Source organism: Haliaeetus leucocephalus, unplaced genomic scaffold (assembly GCF_000737465.1).
Source record: "Haliaeetus leucocephalus isolate CR32 unplaced genomic scaffold, Haliaeetus_leucocephalus-4.0 Scaffold517, whole genome shotgun sequence".
Lineage (NCBI taxonomy): Eukaryota > Metazoa > Chordata > Aves > Accipitriformes > Accipitridae > Haliaeetus > Haliaeetus leucocephalus.
The window spans coordinates 2952722-2974466 of record NW_010972953.1 but is presented as its reverse complement, the minus strand read 5'-3'; the positions used below and the strand labels follow the sequence as shown (position 1 = coordinate 2974466).

Below are 21745 nucleotides of genomic sequence, written 5' to 3'. Positions count from 1 at the left end.
GCTGGGGGCTGCTCTCGTCCCTTGGGACCCTCCATCTCTTCCCCCCCGCCATCTCCATCCCGTTCCCGTGGTGCTGAGCATCAGCGGGAGCGAACCGGAGCACAACAGGCTGTGCGGGAGCGGGGTAAGGAATTACAGCATCGTCATCCCCCGGAGCGGTGTCCTGCGGGTCCCCAGGGGTGGCTGTCCCTGTCCCCAGGAGAGGAGTCGGGGTCGGTGGCTGTGTCCTGTCCTTGCCCTCTCCCCGTAGTCACCACTGGTTCCTCACCTGACGGGCCCGAGGGTGACACTTGCCATGTCACCGCCGATGGCAGCGCCCCGGGGGGGACACAGTGCTCCCGAACAGCGGCTGACCTGGGCGTACCTGAGGCCACCGACACGCTCCCGTGAAACACCCTGTGCCACGCTGCTTCTTGTTGCTAATAATAAATCAGCTCCTGAAAATGAAATGACACGGGGATGGGGATGGGGTGGGGGGGGGGGTTCGGCTGCTTGACGTGGCCCTACCAGCCTCTGCCTGCAGCCAAGAGCGCGCCTGGGAGCTTGCCCGGGAATGGCAGCGGCTCTCATAAAAGGTTTCATTGCTTGCTACAAGCCTACGTTGCTCAGGAGCATGACCACGCGGATCCGGCTGCGAGGGGACAACAGGATGCACAAGAGCCTGGGCCGGAGCGGCAACACATCCCAGTGGTGAGCGGGTCAGTGGCAGGATAGATGGCGAAGCCAGGGGCATGAGCCTGGCAAAAAAACAGGTGGTTTCTGCCACATTTCCACGCTCTCGGCTCAGTTGAGTTTGGGTCCCTGTGCGGATGAGTTTCTTGATGTGAAAAGCTGCGGCGCTGCATTTAAGCCGCATCCTTCCTGGAGGCTCGCAAAGTGCCTGGCTGTGTGCCCGGAAGAGTTTGCCAACTGCTGGAAATGACTAGAAGAATTTATAAAACAAGAAGACTGTCCTTTCTGTGGGCTTCCCGGCATGTTCCCATCTCCTGTGGGATTTGGGGGCCGGCACTGCATGTCTTGTGGGCTGTGCAAATCTGAGCATCCTGCTGCTCTTCAGTGGTACCAGTGACCAGGGACGGGGATGTGACGCTGAATCCTGGGTGATGCCTGCAGAAGGGCTGGGGCTCTCTGTGCTTTTGGGTCTCTGCCTCTCATTCCTCCCTTTTACCCCCCTGAACCCGGACTCGAGACCTAAATGAGCTCTGCAACCACTGGGGAGCGATTTTTTGGCACCCCCCTGTCCCCCCATGGTCCCGGGGGAACGGCTCCTTCCCAGGGCGAGGGCTGAGCACGCCGCTGCCCTCCGAGGCTTTGGTGACCCACGCTGAGGTGAACTGCGCTGGGGAAAAGCTAATCCCCAATTAGGGTGTTTGTGTTACTTTCCGCCGCCGGCTCTAACTTCCGAGTCATTAGCCTCCAAAAACAGATCCTGGTTTTCACATCTTGCCCCTCCTCCGATGGAAGCAGAACCAGTTTGAGAAATATATTTGCACACAGTTATGGAGCATTGTCCAAATAATCACAGCGAGAGGGAGAGTATCCGTTACCCTCTGGGGAGACCTCTCGTCAGATGGGCAAGTAAAGTAGAGGAGGAAGGCAAAGAGGAAGGTCATCCTCAGCTTTCCCTCTGTTACAGTCCCAGTCCTGGTGGAAAAGGGAAGTCCAGGAGCTCCCTAAAGCACCAGTCCTTTGTGCAGAGCCCCAGAAAGCTTTAGCCCTTCCCCAGAGAGCTCCGGTGCCGGCAGCGTGCCGGGGTACCCAGCTGGGTAACTCGTTTTCCGCTTGCTCAGCCAAGATGGTCACAAGGATGCCGGGCGCCTCGCCGGGAGAGCAGCCGGCTGGAGCTCGGCTCCTGCGAGGCCACGGCAGAGGCACCCGGGAGGGGAGACAGAGAGACAGGGGGCCGCCATGTGCCTAAGACCCCCCTGTGCCTGATCCCTGCGAGGCGAGATCCCAAACGGCACCTAAGGGTGCCAAAACGCATCGGCCACCGGCTGCGGCATCCGCCGAAGATCCTGCCTCTTGCGCCGGGACGGCACGAGCTCGGTGCAGCCGGCGCGTTGGGGTGTGCTCGGCCCGTCCTCTGCCCCCATTTCCTTCCCCTTGCCGGGGCAGGGGGAGGGATGGCTGCTCCCTCGTTACTCATTAACACATCGGGCGCTCACAGGTAGCCGGGACAAGGTTCTTGCACAGCCACTCCGGCTCTGCTGAGCCCCTGGGTGCCGCTTCCCACCCTGCTGCGTCCCCGAGCAAGAGCCGCTCGCTCTGAATCCCTCCCACAGGGCCAGGAGCCGGAGCTGGAGCCGCTGATCCCCGTTGCTTGCCCCGGGATATGGAAAAACCCAGCGACGAGTGACCCTGCTAGCGATCGTTGGGACACGGGGACTGGTTGGTGCGATGCTTAAAATCAGCACTGTGCTCGTTGTTTTAAAAATGGGGTTTTATAAAAGGGTGCCTGGGCCGTAAATGTCATTGGAAGAACGAAGGCAAATGGCTCGTTATTGAGGTGCAGTGCACACGGAGATGGTGATGAATAAGTAGCAGCAGTTGCTCCCTGCCCAGCACCCTTGTACTGGGAAGGGACGGTTCTGCCACGGCCTCCCAGGACCATCACCCATGCCTGCAGCGTCCCAGCCGGGTGGTCATGAGAGGCAGCTCCGGCTCCCGTGTGAACATCCGGATTCAATGCAAAGGGAAAAACCCGCAGGAAAGTCAGCACAGCCTCGGTGCCCGACGGGCACAGGGTGCCGTGTGAGATGTCATGGACAGGTTGGCTGATCTGCCCCAGAATTGCCCCGTGGGCTGGCGGCAGGCACTGGATGGGGCTGATGGTGGATGGCAGCCCCAGACCTGGGGCGTGAAATCCCCCGGCATGGCCTGAGCATGGCTGGCAGCCACCAGCTCCGGGAAGCAACTGGGGGAAGAGGGTGTCCATCACCGTTGCTTCAAAGATGCCTTCAGGCCTGACCCCACCACATCGGCCCCCTGCCAGCTCCGTCGCACAAGCGCACGGGCTGCTAATAATGTGGGTCACCGGTTGCAATGGCTGCTTGTTACGGGGCTGTTTGTGCACACTGAGCTGTGCACACACGTGCGCACACGTGCACACGGGCACATGCGCACGCACACACCGTGGTGGGCATTGCGAGACCGTGGCCGAGTGCTGCTTGGGGCACCCATAAGCCCGTGGCACGGGGTGGCACACGCAGGGGCTGCCGTGGGAGCTGCCAGGACAGGCAGCCTTGATGCAAATATTTAAAACCCAGTATCTGCAAGTGTTTAAAGCCCGGTATCTAGGCTGAGCAAAGGTAAAGCTGAAGGAGCACGATGCGGGAGTGGGTGTGCTGGTGGGAGCTCCGGTGCTCGGTCCCTGCAGCCAGACCCCCCCCACCCATCCCTGCTCCGCTCCCCGGCTGGGCCAGCGTCTCCTTCGGGAGCAATTATGGCAGGAATGGCGCTTTCCTCGTCCCCCTTCTCTGCAGGGCAGAGCGGGACCTGGCACCCAGGCACCCAGATAAGCGGGAGCCGCCGGCGCCTGTGGCCCAGGGGTGGGATCCTGCCCTGCTCCCGTGGAGCTCCCAAGGTCCCTGCGGGGCAGACGGCGCTTCGGGCTCCCTTTCGTCTCTGCCCCAGCTGGGCACATGCCCAAGCTGCACTCCTCTTCCTCCTCCTCCTCCTCCTCTGGCCCCACTGCGTGACCTTGCCTCCCTCTCGCAGGATCTATCCTGACCCTCTTTGCCCTGGCCGGTGCACTGGGAGTTTTGCAACGACTCCGGCATCTCCATGGCGGATGCAGGATGAGACCCCAGGTGCCAGCTCCAGGGACTCGACTGCGGTGCTCACCCCGTGCCGACTCCCACAGCAGCATCCCCACGGCACCCCTGCCTCACTGCTGGTGGTGGGCCTCAAGGCAGGGCCCCCCCCCCAGCTCTCAGCTGGGGAAACTGAGGCAGGAGGTGAAGCGAGCCAACCTGTTCCCAAGGGGCCAGTGCCATCCAACCTCCCCCGGCCCAGGTGAATGCCTCCACGTGCCATCCCTACGCAGCCACAGCCGCTTCGGCTTCACTCGGGGACCCCCACACCCGGCCGGGGTGAAGGGGCCACCTTGCGAGGGCAGGGCAGGAGCAGGCGCACAATGCTGCCGCCCTCCGAGCCAGGATCCGTCCCTGGAAGCGTTCCCAGCTCCAGCGATGAATCACACTTTCCCCCTGAGATCAGATTGCAGCTCCTGCGCATGGAGGGGGGGACACACCAGATCCGCACTGCTCACCCTGCTGCAGCCGGAGCCCCCGCGGCCTCGGCAAACAGACCCACGGTGGGCCACGTGCGGAGACCACCGGGCTGGCAGCATCACCCAGCTTCGCCGCTGCTAAAACCAGTTGGCGCTGGGGTTTGGGCAGGCTGGGTGCCCCGCGGTGCCATCGGCGCTGCCGGAGCCTCTGGCCGAGGAGGTCCCGAAGTTGGGGACCAAGCCTGTCCCTAAAGATTGTGGGATGGGGACAGAGCCAGAGCTGCCGTAGCGGTGCCAGGGTGGCGGTGCCAAGATGGTGGTGCCAGGGTGGCGAGACCACAGTGTCGGCTCCTTCCCTGCCCTCGGGGCGGATCTGCCTCGCGTAACGGGAAGGAAAAATCCACCGGGAAGGGGGATGGCAGCACCAGGTCAGCGGAGGCGAGGCGAAGGGACCCACAGCTGCTCTTTGCTCCCCGTGACCGTCTTCAGCCGCTCACCGGGTCCGTGCCGGGGACGCCGCGGCGGCGGTGGGGCAGGGCAGTGACTGGAGCCGCTGCCATTTATTCTAACAGCCGGAACATTTTGTCTCTGAAATACTCTCCTGCCTTTTGCTTTCCCCTTCGGCAGCAGCACCGATAACTCCCCGCCAGCTCTGTTTACCCGAGCAAAGTCCACTCCGGTTCGCAGACGACAGTGTCTTTCCGTGCCGGCCCAACTCGGCGCGTGCCCGTGGCCGGCCAGGCTCTGCCGAGCGCATCGGGGTCCGGCTGCTGACACCCGAGCTGGCCGTTGCCTGGTTATATCCACAAAACAGCCCCGCGCCGGGGCCGGGGCCGGGGTATCTTCTTACGGAGGAGAGAACAGCTGAGCCTCTTCAATCCCCACCCTGCCCTTGGCAGCTCATTAGATAAACCCCAGCCCGGGCTCTGCAGCGCCGCTGCCATCGTCCCCTCCATCCCCTACAAGGGTTTGTTGGACCCAGCCCGCACGACCCGCAGGTTTCTCCCCTTGGCAGTTTCAGCTCTAGATATATATTTATACACGCGACTTGTGCGAGTTAACAGCATTCCTCTCCTATTGAGTCAAAAATCTCGGCACAAATAGAGGCGCTTCATGGAAAAAAAGAGAGAAAAAAAAGGTGGGTCATGCTGAAAAAAGCAACAGGATCAAAACAAAAAAAGAAAAAAAAGAAAAAAACCCCCCACCTAAATCTCCCTTTTCCTTTTAAAGCTCTGTTCGCGGGAGATGGACAAGCGCAGTTATTTTAAACCTGATTTCGGCAGCCCAGCAGCGAGCAAGGCATGGGCAAGGTGTCGGTGATGGTGTTGGTGACGCAGGGACAGGGTGGCACTGGGCGATGTTGCAAGCTGTGGTACGCGTTGCTGGGCGATTTTGGGGCACGTAAGCTGGCGACTTCCTGAACGGCGAGTGCCGACTTCCTCAGTCACGGTGGCAGCGGGCAGGATCGGGCCCAGGCGGAGGTAGGCTCAGTTGGCTCTAATACCACGGGGGGCGGCCGGGCAAAGCGCCCGCTGGCCGTGTCACCACCTTGGGCGGTTGCACCCGTGCCAACACGGCAATATATCTAAAATATGTATTTTATATAAATACATGCTAATAATATAACCACTGAAGGGGCGGTTTAGGGTGCCGCGGGGTGGGGAGGATGGGGACGGGCACTGCGGGTGAGCGGAGGTGGAAAACCACGTCTGTGGGCAGCGAAGGCAGCGGTGCCGGGCACCTGGCCACCGCAGGGCTTTGCGGAGCGAAATACAACCAACTCCATCCCCAAAACAGAGGGGAAAGGGGAGGCAGAGATGGGGTTATGGGTGGAAGAGGAAGCGGAGGCTGCGTTCTGCCGTTACTGGGGTGTTTGCAGGGCCCAGCGGGGGCACCTAAAGACCCCTGAGTTATTGGTATTTAATACACGAATATGCTTTAATAAATACCAAGGGGAGTGCATCGCTGCCTGGCTGAGCACCCCGCTCTGTGCACAGGATGAGGCCGCAGCGTTTGGCGGCCACGTGCTGCATCCTCCTCTGGCGTTTCCCCTTCCAGCCGCCCACGTCGGAGGCAAACCCCACGCAGCTCCAGGGGACGCTGTCCAGGCACCCCACTCTCCCCATCCCGGCCCCCCACGTCCTGCCCGGGATCCCAGCCCCGCAGCTCCTGGGAAGGAGCCCCCAGCACCGTGGGAAGGGGCACGTTTAAGCAAACCTCCACCTTAAATCACGGGTGGGAACAGCGGGAGAGGAATATGGGGGGATGCGGGGGATACTCCCTAGGGATGCAGGCTGGCTGCAGCCAGCCCCTGCAGCTGCCTCTGCCAGGGATGCAGGCGGCTTGGCCTTCCCCGCCCTCCTCCTCCTCCTCCTCCTCCTCCTCCTCCTCCTCCCCGGGGCGGAGGGAGCAGCAGCCCGCAGCTGGCACTGCAGGCGGTGGCCAAGCGAAGCGGCTGCTCCGGGGAGTCTGATTTCCAACCCTGTTTATTAATAACCCCCCACCCCATGCTAAGCCCATGTGCAGCGCAGAGCCGGAGGTGCTGGGCTCCAGGGGAGGACGGTAAGAGCCCACCCGGGGCGAGCAGGGAGGGGGGAGAGGAGAAGGGGCTGGTGTCTGGCCAAGGGGGGGTCCCATGGGTGCGGGATCCTTGGGGGGCGTGGGGCAGGCGAGGGGGCTGCCAAAGCTTGGGGTGCAGGGATGGGGTGGGGGGATCAGAGGTTCAGCACTCGGGGAGCATCTGTGGACCCTCAGGAGTGGGGGGCGGGGAACAGCCCCTCCAGGGTACCCAGGAGTGCTGCCCACCTGGGGGGCTCTGGGACGAGGAGTGGGGGGGTGGGAGCGAGCCCCTGAGCCCCACTGTGAAGGTGGGACAGCCGTCCTCCCCCCCTGCCCCACCCATGCAAAGCAGAGCCGGGAACTTTGAAAAATAAGCGCTGGCACTGGAGGAGGGCAAGGAAAAATGAAGCGGACCCCTTTCTCCACCTTTCCAGGCGCTGCCCCCTCTCCAGCCAACGGGCCATTAAGTCCGAGGCTGCGATGTGTCATCGCTGCCGAAAACTACCTTATTAGGAGAGAAAGTATCGGTGAAAATCAGTTCTTTCCTTAAAGCCGTTGCTGCAAGCCGAGGGCTGCCTGCGAGTGCCAGCCTGCGCTCATTCCTCAGGGGATGACTAGACATGAGCTCAGCGGTGTGGCCGGGAGGTGAGAGCATCCTCCCACCAAACCCACCGGCCCCAGCTCCTGGAAGCAGCAGGAAAAGCCCCGGCTCGTCCCCGAGGGTTGTCCTCTCCATCCTACCCCAAATAGCACCCGAGCAAATGTGAGACGCAAGTATTTGGTGGTGGCAGCTGCAGGTACCGGGGCTGGGGATAATGATGGGATCGGATGACTCTGCAAAGAGGAGCTTGCTGGGCTCCTGCTGCAGAAACTGCCACTCGCTCCGGCACTGTGCATGCGGTGCTTTACTCCATCTCAACCATATCAGAGCCTGCCTGTGCTTTAGAAGCACATTCCCTTGCTGTGAGGTTATGCCACATGCTAAAATCCCCGCAAGTTTTACTGGGAGTGTCCACGCCGGTCACACCGGTGCCGCTGGGAGAGATCGGCTGCGACAGGGTGGCAGTTTCTCTCGGCACTAGAGTAGCTCTTGGTTTTGGGGTCTGGGTTTGCATCCCTCGCTCTTTCTCCGTGGCAGTCAGTCACTTTAAGAGGGTTTTCTTCCCTTGTTTTCGCCCATGACAAAGCTGACAGTTTGGCTCCAAGTTGTCATCAGAGCATGCCCTGCCCAGTGTGCACAGCCTGTGGGTGACATGGGGATGGTCACGGCAGTGGGGCCATGGCGAGCGCACCCCCAGCTCAGCCTGCTGCGGGGCACCCGCGTCTCGCTGAGACCTGTTACACTCATTGCTCTGGTTCACATCTCCTCTTCTTTCCAGGGACCTGATGGCAGAGCCCGAGCCCCGTCTAGAGCTGCAGCTGGATGAAGTCGGAGCATCCTCAGCCCCGCAGGGAGAGGCTGCAGGTGCTGCTCCGCACCCGGACCTTTCGCGCAGCCCGTTAGACCCCGCGGTAGGGGTGGGGGTGACACCCCTCCACGGGGACAGCCCAGATGCTGGCCAGGAGCTGCAGGCAAATGTCGGGGACACTTCCTTGGAGGTAAACATGCCAGGGTCCCAGCTGGACGAGGATGTGGCTGGGGCCGGGATCCCGCTGGACGTGGACGTGGCAGGAATCCCGCTGGACGTGGATGGAGTAGGGATCCCGCTGGATGCGGATGGGGCAGGGATCCCACTAGGTGTGGATGCAGGTGGGGCAGGGATCCCACTAGGTGTGGATGCAGGTGGGACGGGGATCCCACTGGACATGGATGCAGATGGAGTAGGGATCCCGCTGTACATGGACACAGACGGGGCAGGGATCCCAGCTGACATGGATGCAGAGGGGGCAGGGATCCCCTTGGACATGGACGCAGAGGGGGCAGGCAGCCCCCTGGACACGGATGGCACGGAGCATCAGTGTCTGACCCTCGAAGAGCTGGGGGACTACTTCCAAGAGTGCATCGAAGCCGTCGAGCAGCTGGAGAAAGAGAGAGACAGCCTGATCGCAGAGCTCGCCCAGCTCCGGGAGCCAGCGCTGCAGGAGATCCGCCATGCCCACGAGGAGATCCAGGCAGCCTGCCGGCTGCTGGCCAAGGTGGAGCTGGAGAGGGACAACCTGAAGGACGAGATCCGACAGATCAAGCAGAAGCTGTTCAAAGTGACGAAGGAGTGCGTGGCTTGCCAGTACCAGTTGGAGAGCCGGCGGCACGACCTCTCCCAGCACGCTGCTTACCGGGGCGAGCTGGAGACCCAGGCTGGGCAGCTCTCTGGTGAACTGTCCCGGCTGAAGGAGACCTGCGAGAAGGAGAAGGAGGTTTTGAGGCAACGGCTGGAGGCTCCGCCGTGTCGACAGGATAACCTGTACCTGCAGGAAAGCCGGCGGCTCTCCATGGAGTTCGAGAGCTTCGTGGCGGAGAGCCGGCGGGGTCTGGAGGAGCACTACGAGCCCCAACTGCTGCGGCTGCTGGAGAGGCGCGAGGCCGGGGCGAAGGCGCTGCAGGAGATGCAGGGGGAGATCCAAGGGATGAAGGAAGCCCTGCGGCCCTTGCAGGGGGAGGTCAGCCGGCTGCGGCTGCAGAACCGGAGCCTGGAGGAGCAGATCATCCTCGTCAAGCAGAAGCGGGATGAAGAGGTCGGGCAGTATCGGGTACGTGCCCCGGCTGGGCACCCCTCGCACCCTCTTCTTTGGAGAGTGGGAGTCATTCTTTGCAGCCGGTGAAATGTGGATGCTGAACGTCTCGCTCGTAGGGCCAAGGGGAGGAGTGGGGTGGATGAGGAGGGTAAGGAGGTGGAATATCTCCTCCTGGTTCAAGTCAAAAGCATCCCCTGCCCTGGCACGGGCCAGGGGAAGCAGCAGCCCCTGGGCGCAGGGCAAACCCAAGGTTACAGGGATGCGGTGGGAAAGTGCTGGGGCTTCACTCGAGCTGCTAGAAAAAAAAGGTTTCTCCTGCTTATAGTCTTACTTGGTTTTGACCTGCCCCTCGGAAATGGCTCCAGCAAGCAGGGATGAGGCAGAGGGGAAGGACGGGAGGTTTCCTTCCCAGAGCGGGCTGGTGGCAGAGCTGCTGAGCCCAGGCACCACACGTTTCTTGCAGCTTGCACTAGCACGGGGGCTGAGCTAAGGCGCCTGGAAAAGTCAGTTTTAAGTAAAGGTGGCTTTTCTTTTTTAAAAGCCCAGCCCTGCCAGGAAGGGTCTCGCCTCCTGTGCCCACAGCCCAGGAGCCAGGCTGCCTCCCGAGAGGGTTATTTCTGGCTGCGCCAGGCATCTCCCCCCCCGCCCCCCGGCACCTTGTCCTGAGGGATAAGGCAATTCAATATCTACAAGAGCACATTTGGCAAAGAAGCTCCACAATTAATCTCTGCTGTTTCAACACTCCCTGTTCTCTGCTCGTAATCGCTGCCTCCTCCCAGCCTGGCTCTGAGCAGCTTCTGGAAGCTGGCATCCCCCCTCCATTGCTTCTCCTCTCTGCTGAGCTGGGGACCAGGTCACCAGCGCCCACAACACTGCTCGTCTTGGGTTTCAGGGTCCACTCCCTCTGGAAGGACAGGACTTTGGGGCATCCCTGATGTGCCTCCACATTTTCTTTTTCCCAAATTCCATGTTTATCTTCTCCTGACTCGTGGGTTTATACAATTCTGACAGCATCTCAAAACACACACAAAGTAGTCTAGGGGATGAAACCAACCAGCCGAGAGAAGCCTAAGAACCCAGCGCATCACATCCCAGCCCAAGCTCCCACCTTTGTAATAAAACAAAGCTTTTTTGCAGAGGTTTTTTTTAAGACAGTAGTTGGCCAGCCATCAGCCTGGCTGTGCTTTGTCCAGAACAACACCATCGACAGGCAGATTCCCCCTCCATGAGAGCGTGGGCAGCAGCTGAGCGTGGTCACCGAGACAGCCTTCCTCCCCCAGGTAATCCACTCTTGTCTTCTTACTCTCCAGGAACATGTTGAGGAGCTGGAAGACAGGCTGAAGGAGCTGAAGAACGGGGTCCAGCTCCAGCAGCGCAAGAATCAGGAACTGGAGGAGCTGAGGACCAGCCTCCACCGGGAGCTCTCCATCTACAAGTCCGTCTGTGTTTCGTCCCTGCAGTGCGGGGGGGGCTGGGAGGAGGAGGATGGTGGAGAAGAGAGGCTGGTGGTCACACAGCTATTGGACACCATGGGCTTTTGGTCCCGGTCCCTGGGCACGTGGCCGGTGTGTAAGCAAGGGGTCTGGTGGGGCAGCACAGCAGGAGCTCCAGACCTTTGGCCATCCAGGAAATAGGGATTTGGTGGAAATTCCTGTACACAAGGAGTGGAGGTTGCTTTCCAAGTTGCTTTCCGAGAAGCAGGCGTGGCAACTTAAAACTAAGTGCCAGTTTCCTTAGGAATATTGGAAAGGAGCTGTGGTTTAGATTGGGAAACACCGTTGTGGGTGCTTTCCAGTGAGAGAGAACTATCTGCTTATCACTCCCTACTGCTGGTTTCACTCAGGTCTTCATTACACAGGATTTTTTAAAGCTCCAGAAAATGTCTTTAAGTTTGTGGACTATTTTACTCACCAAAATTTGTGGTGTTATGTGTTACTCCAATCTCAGCTGTACACACTCTTAACCATTTTCTGTAGCTTCACTGTTACTTTAGTACTTTTTTCCTCTTCTCCACTCAAACCTCCTCATGCAAGCACACCACGGGAAGATATTCCCTGCCACAAATAGCTATAGTTTCTTTTATCCAGGTAAGACTTCAGCATGGTAAGCACAGGGGAAGACATCTCTGTTTCAGCCTGGCACATCACCAGCCATTCCAAGACGTATTAATGAGAGTGACTGCATTTACTATTCAGACCAGATCCCAGCAACCCCATGTCTTTGCTGCTTGGGGTCCTTCTAAATCACAGACTAATATTTAAGCCTGGGTGCAGCAGCGCAGTCTCTTAACTCCTGGCAATCTACAAACTGCTGTCCCTGGAAGCAATAGCGTGCAAGGTTTCTCGTGTGTCAGGACACCTCATTAAGTTTCACATTTGCACCAGGGACCTCAGAGTTAAGTATGGCTCCGAGCTGCCATCTCCCATAGCTCACACCAAAAATTACATTCCCTTCTGTTAAAGCTAGTTTGTTTGCCAGGGGTTCTGGAAGGGCTGGGCTAGGTCTGCGCACTCACAAGACCATATACTGAGCCAGTTTAAGCATTCCCTAATTACTTTCTTCCATACCGTGAAAAGAAAGAATGTTTTTCAGAAATAACATCTGCCCCCCTTCCCCATTTTCTCCAGCCAGAGTACCTGAACTAAATATCCAGTAGCCTTAATTTACTTTCTACCCATACAGGAGCTGCTTAGAAATCTACGGCCACCTTTGCAAATCGGAAGAAAAAGCAGACCAGGACCGTTAGGAACGGCGGACTTTTCCTTGTTGTAGCAAAAGCAAAGGACAGAGGCATCTGCAGGAGACCTCGCCTCTTGCTGCTTATCCTACCTGATGCGCAGCAGCTGCCTGAAGTCAGGAATACCAATCATTTGCTTGTGTGTATTTCTCAAGGCGCTGCTGCTGATTATGTAGTAAAACTGCTTTTCCACAGAGGAGCAGAGGAAATAATACTTGCACTGAACAATGGACATATATGAAGGATAAGATATATGTTTTACTGTGTTCAGAAAATGTATCTTGTCTTGTTTCATAGTGGATTGTATACAGAAAGTATTGTTCTGGAAGCTAGTGTTAGGGGGGGTTGATTTTTAAAAGTTTACATGTGAGAGAAGCTTTATCCTTTTAACAGGATTTTCTTTTGTATTTCAAGAGTCTCTGCTGTATTGTGACATGCTTAAAGGTCCTTTCCAACCTAACTGATTCTATGCTCCACTGTGGGCCACAGAAACTAGTTTGTGGATAAGAGGTTTCCACTTTATATTATATAAAAGTCTCACACTGAAAATAAAGGTCGGAGTTTAAGGATCCTTTTCATTCTCAAAGCTGTCTCAAAATAACAAGCTTGTGTGTCAAACCAAGGTACTTCAAAGTATCAAACTATTCATGCTGCAGACTAATAAAAAAAAAAAAAAAAAAAAGTTCTGTGGTAAGGGCTACAGGCAGACCCAAAATCCAGACAGCAGCACGCTTCAGGTGGAAGGCACACTTCAGTGCATTCTTGACTGCTTGGGGATATGAAGTACTCATTTACTCATTTCACAAAGAAAGCAGCAGAAACAAGAGGGGGAGAAGTGTCCACGTGTTAGAAACTAAGGAATATCTATACTGGCATCTAGTCTCATAGGACACGTATAGATAAAGACTACACCCCTGCTTTCTGAAGAGGTACGCTTCACTCGACAAAGTAGTTAATGCGGAAGGAAAACATCAGTGCAAAAATCACAAAGCTACACAGCATTTACGTAGAAAAAATTTATTCCATCTGAAGCACTTACACGCAATTAGTCATGAGGAGCATGGAGAGTAACAGGTTGCTGGTGGAACAGGACACCCTAGTGGAAGATGTGCAGGAACTAGTGGTCAAGGACTAACTCCTAAAAAAAGTAGTTCATCCACATTTAGTTTGCTTTACAGATACCAGCTACCAATGCTGTTTTAGGTTACCGGGCATGCCATCTGTGGTACATCAGTTGGTAAAAACATACACCTTTACAACTTGGTGGCCCCAAGTTTTAAAAACCATTTCACAGAAAGGAAAGAAATATATGTGAAAACACAGCTCAAGAAACACACAATAGAGCAAAATACATGGAAGGTGAACAATGCTCTGCAGGAATAGCTAACGAATCCAAACCGCTGTCACCCAGCAGACGGGAGAAAAGGGAAAGGAAGGAAGGAAGGAAGGAAGGAAGGAAGGAATGAAAAACCCAGAATTACCAGTAGAGACAAAAAAATACAGAAAGAAATTTAATTTCAGTTCAAGTCAGAATCTGCAAGTCTGTTTTGTATCTGCAGAGGCAGAAAAATCCACAAGGTACAGATTAACTAAAGGAATCCCAAGACTTCTGAGTTGTACTGAAGAGGACAAGACCTTCCACACCATTTCTGAACTGTCAGTGGATTAACACTTGTATCATCTCCATTGGCTCAGGCATACTCTGGCAGCTCTACCAATTTAACTTTTGTTTAAATTAGGCAAAAGCCCACAACTGTAGCAAGCTAACAACAGAAGAAAAAAAACAAAACCAAGTTTGCTGTGTGATGAAGGCAGCTAAAATGGGACAGCCAGCCCTATACGCAAGAGGTTGCTGTAGGAAATCTGACCAAGGAGCTACAGCACAGTACCAGCTGAGTCGGGCTAAGCCCTTTTCTTAGGGAGTACTCACTGTCTGGGTTAAAAAGCCTGTTGATGGTATCTACAGAAGGATGGCTGAACACAAAGTCTACGTGTGTCTCAAAACCAGTGTTAAGTCAATATCAGGGCTGAGAGGGAAGAGAAGGAAAAAGACTAAAAATAGGAAAAGGTTGTCGTCTAGGATCCTTGACCTTCTGGATCCACACTTCCTTCAGGGTCTTCATCATTATATATGTTCTCCGCCTGCAAGACAGTGGAGGAGCCGAAGAAGCATTTACCACCACAGTGAACAGGATTCCATCTGCTAGAACAATTCAAAAAGTTCTGGCAGTTTTTCATCTGCAGGTATGTTATCACCCATCCCGGACCCCTCAAGGCCATTTAACATAAAAGAAGCAATGCAAATGACCTTTTCCATAAGAGCCATATCTCCAAAACATTTCATAAGTACCCTGTAGGCTACTGTAGCTTAAGGAAATCTGCCTTGTTAAAGTAGAGACCGCTGCAAGACTTACTTCAATTAACAGACTATTTTGTATACATTTAGTAGATCCTCTACTTTGCAGCAGCACCTTCCAAAAGAACTATGTGGAAGGCTGCTAAGAACAAAGCCCCTGGAAAACAATTTATAGATAAACAAAAATTAGGAGTATGGTCTTGTCAAAGGTTATTCAAATAGTACAAGACTGTTTTCCAAAACCTTCAAACAGCTGGTAATTTAGGGCCAGCAAACTTTTCCTATTCACCACCACCCCTCTCCATCTTCAGGAAGACATTTATATCATTTGCAAAGATTTCATTCTTTAAGACAATAACTAACAGAAACCTCAACTTCATCTTGGGTTCTCACACACCCTGTTTTCATTCAAACGTAGAAGGGAAAAATTTGATTCTGCACCAATACTTTTTTTTTTTAATCATGAGAAACACAGAACAGCTTCTGAGTATTTGTAAACCATTGTTTCAACCAAACCTAAAGTGGATTTCACTATCCCTTTGAGATTTAAGCAGTGCTACAAAATGAGTAATTCTGATAGCTGTAAATAAAACCAGGAATGCCGAAATCCAGGCAGTTCAACACCGTCTCTCATCTGCCACTTCCCGCACCTTCCCAAACAACTTACCATTTGCCAGACTTGCATGATATTATCTTCTGATACAGAACAAATTACCCAGGGTTCATTGGGATTCCAGGAGAAATCAGATATCTTTGCAGTATGACCACCATGAATAAACTAGTATTGGGGAAACAAAAAGGGGAATGTTTTCAAATCTACATCACAGAGATAACCAGTCAAAACAATCAATAAGATTCAAATGATTTACCAATAGCTCTGGGGGACCATCTTCAGCATCTTCAGGGGATTGCTCTTCTCCAATTTTACTGTTTAAAAAAAAAAGGGGGGAGGAAAAATGAAAAGGTGGGAGGTTGGTTGTTTTTTGAAGTGTGATGCAATTCGTCAATAGTATTTTGTCAGGACAACATTGACTAATTTGGGATTTACCTCAAGTCCCAAACATTTAGCCTGCGGTCAGTGCCACTGGAAGCCAATATAGTTTCATTATGGGGAGACCACTGAACCTACAGACAAGGATGAATTTAGAAAGAAAGTTAGTTTTACAAAGCTGTAATGTCACAGACATTCACAACAAACGCCACTATCTTTTGCATTGTGAAAGCTCTGTGAGAATTCAAATTGATATTAACTTGAAATATGGATATGTCCAGTAATAACATTCTAACACAGGAGGTAGGTTTGTGAACATTCATACACTAAAAAGACATTTGAGCACCAAAAAAGCTACCACACGTAAGCTTTCCTCTAACAAAGACCACGTGTTATGAAGTGCAAACAGCCCTCAAGGATATTAGCTGCTCTTTACCTTAATAAGGATTGCAAAAATATAAACTATGGATTCCTTAAGTAGTAAGTACAGTTAATACATGAAAAGAAATCACTGTAATTAAGCTTAACTGCGCAAAAGCTTACGTTTACTACTTCTGCTGGAGATTAATCTCTTCAAAACACACTTTATAGGATCACAGGATTAGAAAAGAACACATAATTCTGCACACTAACCTGACATTTCAAGATTCCATGTGTCACTTTATTCAGAGGTAACTACAGTCTTAACTAGTAACCCTTCTACAAAAAATCTCTACATATTTTTCTTCTGAGTAAGGCATGAGTTGGAGATGGAAATACTGTATCTGCTAAGCACATGCTACCCATGATGTTAACATTCTATATTTACACCAGCAAAATTAGCAATTGTTCGTTGTCACAGGATGTTCCGGTGATCCCCTTTAATGGGTACCAGCTAAAGCCTTCCTACAGGACCAAGCTGAGAAAATGAAAACACTGCAGCCATTTCATTGTGCCTCCCTGCTTCAATCTGCTGCCATGAATAATTTACATTTACTCTGTACTGCTAGCATTTCACCCTTCTGTTGTGGTTAAAGCTCTCGATCTTTGCTTGTTACATTCTGCCCCTGGCTTTCTGGACACTCTTATCTGTGCTGGAGCTCTACCCCACACAGAGTGCTATACAGCTCCACAACAATAAGCCAGAAAATTATAAGCAGATGAGAGAAAAGAATATAGGAGTTTTTAAGTGCAAGTACACTTAATAAAAACATAGAGTAGAAAAGAATGTTCTTCATTTTTTCCAGACAGCTAAGTAGAACTAAGTCTATGTGCATAAAAGAAAGACATTTTGTTATACCTGAAATATTTCATCTTTATGTGATTCAAAGGAGTGCAACTTCAGTTTTAGGTTCCTCAAGTCCCATAAAGCAACAGTCTAGGAAAAAACACATAAGAACATTTTTTTGTTGAAGTAACCAACAAATACATCCACATTTACGCACCAGAAACTAAACAAGTATGCTTCAAGTTCAAGGCAGACATACCTTATCAGCTGATCCCGTAGCCAGAATAAACTCACTATAGGGATTGAAAGAGAGGCAGTTGACTTCAGCTGTGTGAGCATCCACTGAATGGCTAGGTTTGGAGGTGTTGTTTGACCGAGTATCCCAACTGTCAGGGGAAAACATGGAATTGAAACAAAGGTTTATATCCCATTTTACTGAGGGACTAAGGAGCAGATGGGAAAGCAAGAGGGACAGAAGCACTCAGATTCTGAAGACATTAACCCCACTTACATCATGAGCTTCTGATCATCAGCAACAGATCCAAAAAGAGATTCATGGAGCAGGTGCCAAGATACATCTTCCACTACTGCTGTATGCCCTGTGAAGATGGTCTTTGCGTCCACCACTTTGCCTTCTTTTGGAACAGCACTAATATCCCACAAGCAAATGGTCTTTTAAAAAAAAAAAAATAAAATTAAAATTGCATCTTTAGACAGACACTCTTGTTACCTCCCCTACTCCTCCCCCTCAGAAAAAACAAAACGATTTTTGACCTTTGCCACGGGGCACAAAGTGCAGATTGTACCCAAGCTATATTTAAAATACTCACATGATCATCAGAAGCACTAAGCAAATGCCCACTCAGGTTGGGGTTCCATGACAGCCCATAACCTTCCTTCTGGTGTCCACGAAGACGCAGATCAGGGTTACACTCTCCAGAAGGGTCTGTAAAGAGGTGGCGTAAGAAATCCAGTGCCTAGGATCATTTCCAGCACATCCTGGAACACCTGGCATTAAGTTTTACTGTGCTTTACTAAACTTTGCTTTGACATTTTCAACAGGATCCCTCTCTAGCCTTTTGAGCACTCTCCCCAACTGAAGAATCACCTCATTAAAACAGAATGCACTGAAACAACAAAAAGCAGTTTGTCTTCTTAGCTTAATAAAAGCACTCTGCAGATTTTTCCAAGCTGCTTTTTTTTTTTTTTCTGGCTGGATGACCTAGCAGTAGTCCATTCTAAATTAGCGCTACAGTACCTGCTGAAGAATCAGAAGCCCAGTAGCCACCTCCATGCTTTGGCATGAGTCGCCTGATCTAGCTGCATGGAGGAACAGCAGCTCATCTCAGTTACTGCTCAAAAAACTCTTCCTGAACACTCTGCTGGTGCAGTATTTTTCTCTCCCTCATCATCTCCAACTCCATTTTGAAAGTGAGAAAGGCACTTCTGATCCTCCCCGCGAGTGGCAAAACTAGTTACTCTATACGATCTTGATGAGTTCATCGGTAAATGGCTGTTAATATCCTTACAGGATATCGGGACAACAGCTCAGCTACCCAGCAAATCATACAGTTTCCAAAGAGCCTCCTTCCACCACCCCAAATACCAACACACAGAGTGACATGATAAAACATGCAGTAGAACAGCAAAAAAAAAAGCATACCTTTCTATTGATACATATTGCATACATATGTTTAAACTTCATATAAAATAACCTTTTACACTAAAAACCCACTTTCCCCTAAAATCACAAATGACATGCAATCCACAAAACTTTTTAACTCTTTTTCACTACACCAGCTTTTTCTTAAGGAAGGGCTAGCTGATCTCTGAAGCACAGACATAAAGCAGACACCTGGTTTAGAAGGGTGTTTGGTGTAATCAAAGACAAGGACATCACTGGATGGAGTCTTCGTAGCGATGATACATGGGTTCTGTGGCATGTAACGTGCTCTGTTCACTTCTCCCTCGTGATTTATCTTGATTTCAATTTCAATTTTTCCACTAACTGATCCAAAGCCTCCAAACTCTGGAAATAAGAATTTAGTAGTTGTAAATAACAAGCCCATTATTATTTACTGGTAGTACATCTGGTACTACCAAGCACTTATTTTGAAAGACAGTCACAAGAACAACTGTAACTGAAAGAATCCAGCTTTCAAATAGCATGTTGTTTTAAGCACCTCTATTCGTAACATCAAAATATCAGGATTTTGGCTAAGTTAAAGACCATTTCGTCCCCCCAGATTTTTACTGTTTCAAATTTAACAACACAAGCCCCACATTTATGATATCTAAAACTCTTATCTGTAATGAAGACATGTTGTACATTTGAAACAGATGTGATGTAACTGCACTTTCAAATATAACAAAATTCAGCATTGCAGAATAAACAAATTTCTGGTAAAAACAAATTGCTGCACTACATTTAAGATACAGGACTTTAATATAACTTGCTAAAGCTACCTTATCTTTATAAGTAAAGTCACAATAACTTAGTATTTCACAAAATTGCACAGCGCCATTCTTGCAAAAAGAGGGTTTTTTTGTTTGCCTTGTTTTTAAATTGGAGTAGTATGTTTTTGAGAAATACTAAAATAGAATAGAAACAAAGTATTTATTAGACAACATTGTGCTCATGAATAACTCTAAGAAGATCAAAATACTAATTGCACAATCCAGGCTTTCTGCAAAAAGAAGAGCAAATATTGGATTATTAAGTACTTTCACCAGGTAGAAAGAGTGATTCAACCAAGTAAAAATTAGAAACGTCTAACTTGTAGCAATGCTGACAGCCAACTAAGATTACAGAAAGCATCCAACTCAAGCCTGATATACCTAACAAAACACAATAATCTTTTTATCCAAGAGGGGCTGGCACAACTATCAGGCAGCAGAATTCAGACAAGAACATTTAAAATGCTACACTCCTCTGACATAAAATATTCTTTTACATCAGTGACTTTCTCACTGGAAGAGTTTATGTAATGCAAAAGTGATAATACGAATACCAATAAGCAGTACTCCATGAAATTCAATGTCAATTCCTGATGAGAAATAGTGAGGTGTGAGGTTTTACCCCCGACATGTACTTTTGCAATAAGTCTGCCACCTTCTTTTTCCATCATTATATTATTAAGACATTACATACATCCAAAAAACACAGTACTTGTCTATTAATTAAGGGTATCACTTAAAAATAAATTGATTAGTTTAGAAGTAGTATCTGAACTTTGCTGCCTGACTTTAAGGAATGACAAACGTTCTTTTGAGAAGGGAAGGAGAAAATGGTTAAAACTCCCTCTGGTTCCTTACCTCCTTTCTCACTATCATAGTGTGAAGCATCAAACTGTGCATCATCGTTCGGCAACTGCACACTAGCTATCACGAGATGATTTTGTTCATCTGAAGTATGGGTCCCCAGGACTAACCGGTGAATACTGAAATCTTTGCCTTCAGGTCTGCAAGGGAAGAGAGTTACATGACAAACAAAAAAAGGGGGTTACACAAATACTGAGCTGATTACAATGTTTTTTGATGACAGCTTCTAACACTAATAACACTGTTTAAAGTTATCATTGCTCTCCTGCTCCAACACCAAACTCGCTTCCTCCAGAGGAAATCTCTTATTGGAACTCAAGACCTCAACCTAAAATTCTTGCAGCACAACACTCTGACAGACCACCATTCCTATGCCTTCCTTTAACAGACCTTAGCAGCTCCTCCCAAGTACAACTCTGAGGGCATGAACATTCACTGCAAGCAGAACATTGTTATGGAAGCTTAGGACAAAACGGTGGTTATACAGAAATTATATCTAGTTCTATTTTTTAGTAGTTTTTTGCTTATTAGAGGGGAGGGTGAAGCTGGAAGAAGAAAAACATGGAAATGAAATGTGTAAAAATACCTTCTCAGTAATAGAAGACATTTTCCCAAATTATAAATGTCTCATTATCTCTCTAGTGTTCATAGTCCTCGACTTGCTGTTGGAAAGGCAAGGGTACAAAAAGCAATCAAGACAGAAAGGAATCACATACTGTCCTACCTTAACAAAAAGTGATCCTAGATTTACTATTTATTTTGCTTTAAAAAAAACAACAAAAGGATCAGTTTACCTTGTTACATCAGGAAGCCACTGAGCAGTCAAGCTGGGCCATTCCAGAGCATGGGTCATTACCAAATCGTATAAGAAGGGGGTATTCTTTTTCCATATTTTATACTCTTCATTAATCACACGTTCTTCCACTGCGTCATCAAAGGCTGCTAAAGTTTTTTTAAAAAAATGCATACGATTAGCCTTTATGAATATATTTACAACACACGCACAACACTGTGAGTGGGCAACTGAATAAAGAGCCAACTACATCACACCCTGGTTTCGTGTTAGACTACTCTATTCGAGTAGTGGCTAGATGATTAAAAATCCTTTGTTGCACATGCTAATCCTTGTTTCTGGATGTAAGGCTAGGAATTGAAATTAACCATGTCAAATTTCCATCATCTCAACAGAAACAGCGTAACAAAATTCTAAAACTTGTTGCCACAGGATGTTGTGGAGGCAAAAACCAGAATGGTGAAGATGTTTAAGTGCGGGAGGTCCAGCAACTGCTGTTAAATAGACCGGTCCAGGTGCAGCCTTGAACTCCTAGTTCCCAAAATCCGGTTTTCCAAGGCTCCTTCTGCTGCCTTCTTTCTCTCACACCATCTGCTGCTAACCTCCTCCGCTACAGAAACCAAACGAGCGCAGCAAGACCTTTGGGAGGGCACCCACGGAACACGGCTGTGTGGCCGGTGACATCTCTTTGTCTGCTGCAGGCAGGCAGCTGCCTGCACCCCTCCCGGGGGGACACACACGACATTTCTGCGGCCCTCCCCACCTACACCAGCCCACCGGCCTTTGCTCGGAAAAGACAAACTCCCTCCTTCGGGCGCCAACAAAGGGTTAAAAGGGGGGGGGGGGGAGGGACCGGGATCCGGGCATGGTTCCCCCC

General features: G+C 50.9%; 2 protein-coding genes across 2 annotated transcripts; one reads left to right on the top strand and one right to left on the bottom strand.

The window, feature by feature from the left end:
• Positions 1-613: 613 nt before the first annotated feature.
• Positions 614-12209, top strand: SYNC (syncoilin, intermediate filament protein). Its single transcript, XM_010576331.1, has 4 exons — positions 614-690; positions 8170-9478; positions 10774-10898; positions 12146-12209. Exons 1-4 carry the CDS (start codon positions 614-616, stop codon positions 12207-12209), a joined length of 1575 nt encoding a protein of 524 aa, XP_010574633.1.
• Positions 12210-13201: 992 nt separating this feature from the next.
• On the bottom strand, positions 13202-21013 carry RBBP4 (retinoblastoma binding protein 4). The gene is made up of 11 exons (XM_010576050.1): positions 20870-21013; positions 20070-20215; positions 18610-18783; positions 17585-17700; positions 17266-17426; positions 17014-17140; positions 16827-16904; positions 15605-15681; positions 15426-15483; positions 15224-15334; positions 13202-14342 (listed from the first exon to the last, which is right to left on the bottom strand). Exons 1-11 carry the CDS (start codon positions 20926-20928, stop codon positions 14277-14279), a joined length of 1173 nt encoding a protein of 390 aa, XP_010574352.1. The 5' UTR covers positions 20929-21013; the 3' UTR covers positions 13202-14276.
• Positions 21014-21745: the final 732 nt, after the last annotated feature.

Excerpts from the sequence above, each read along its gene's own strand:
- SYNC (XM_010576331.1), top strand. The coding sequence starts at position 614 with ATGACCACGCGGATCCGGCTGCGAGGGGACAACAGGATGCACAAGAGC. Across the intron at positions 9,479-10,773 it reads AAGAGGTCGGGCAGTATCGG|GAACATGTTGAGGAGCTGGA; the intron begins GTACGTGCCCCG and ends CTTACTCTCCAG. Across the intron at positions 10,899-12,145 it reads CGGGAGCTCTCCATCTACAA|GAGCTGCTTAGAAATCTACG; the intron begins GTCCGTCTGTGT and ends CTACCCATACAG.
- RBBP4 (XM_010576050.1), bottom strand. The coding sequence starts at position 20,928 with ATGACCCATGCTCTGGAATGGCCCAGCTTGACTGCTCAGTGGCTTCCT. Across the intron at positions 15,484-15,604 it reads CTAAATGTTTGGGACTTGAG|TAAAATTGGAGAAGAGCAAT; the intron begins GTAAATCCCAAA and ends TTTTTTAAACAG. Across the intron at positions 15,335-15,425 it reads ATGGTCCCCCAGAGCTATTG|TTTATTCATGGTGGTCATAC; the intron begins GTAAATCATTTG and ends CCCCAATACTAG.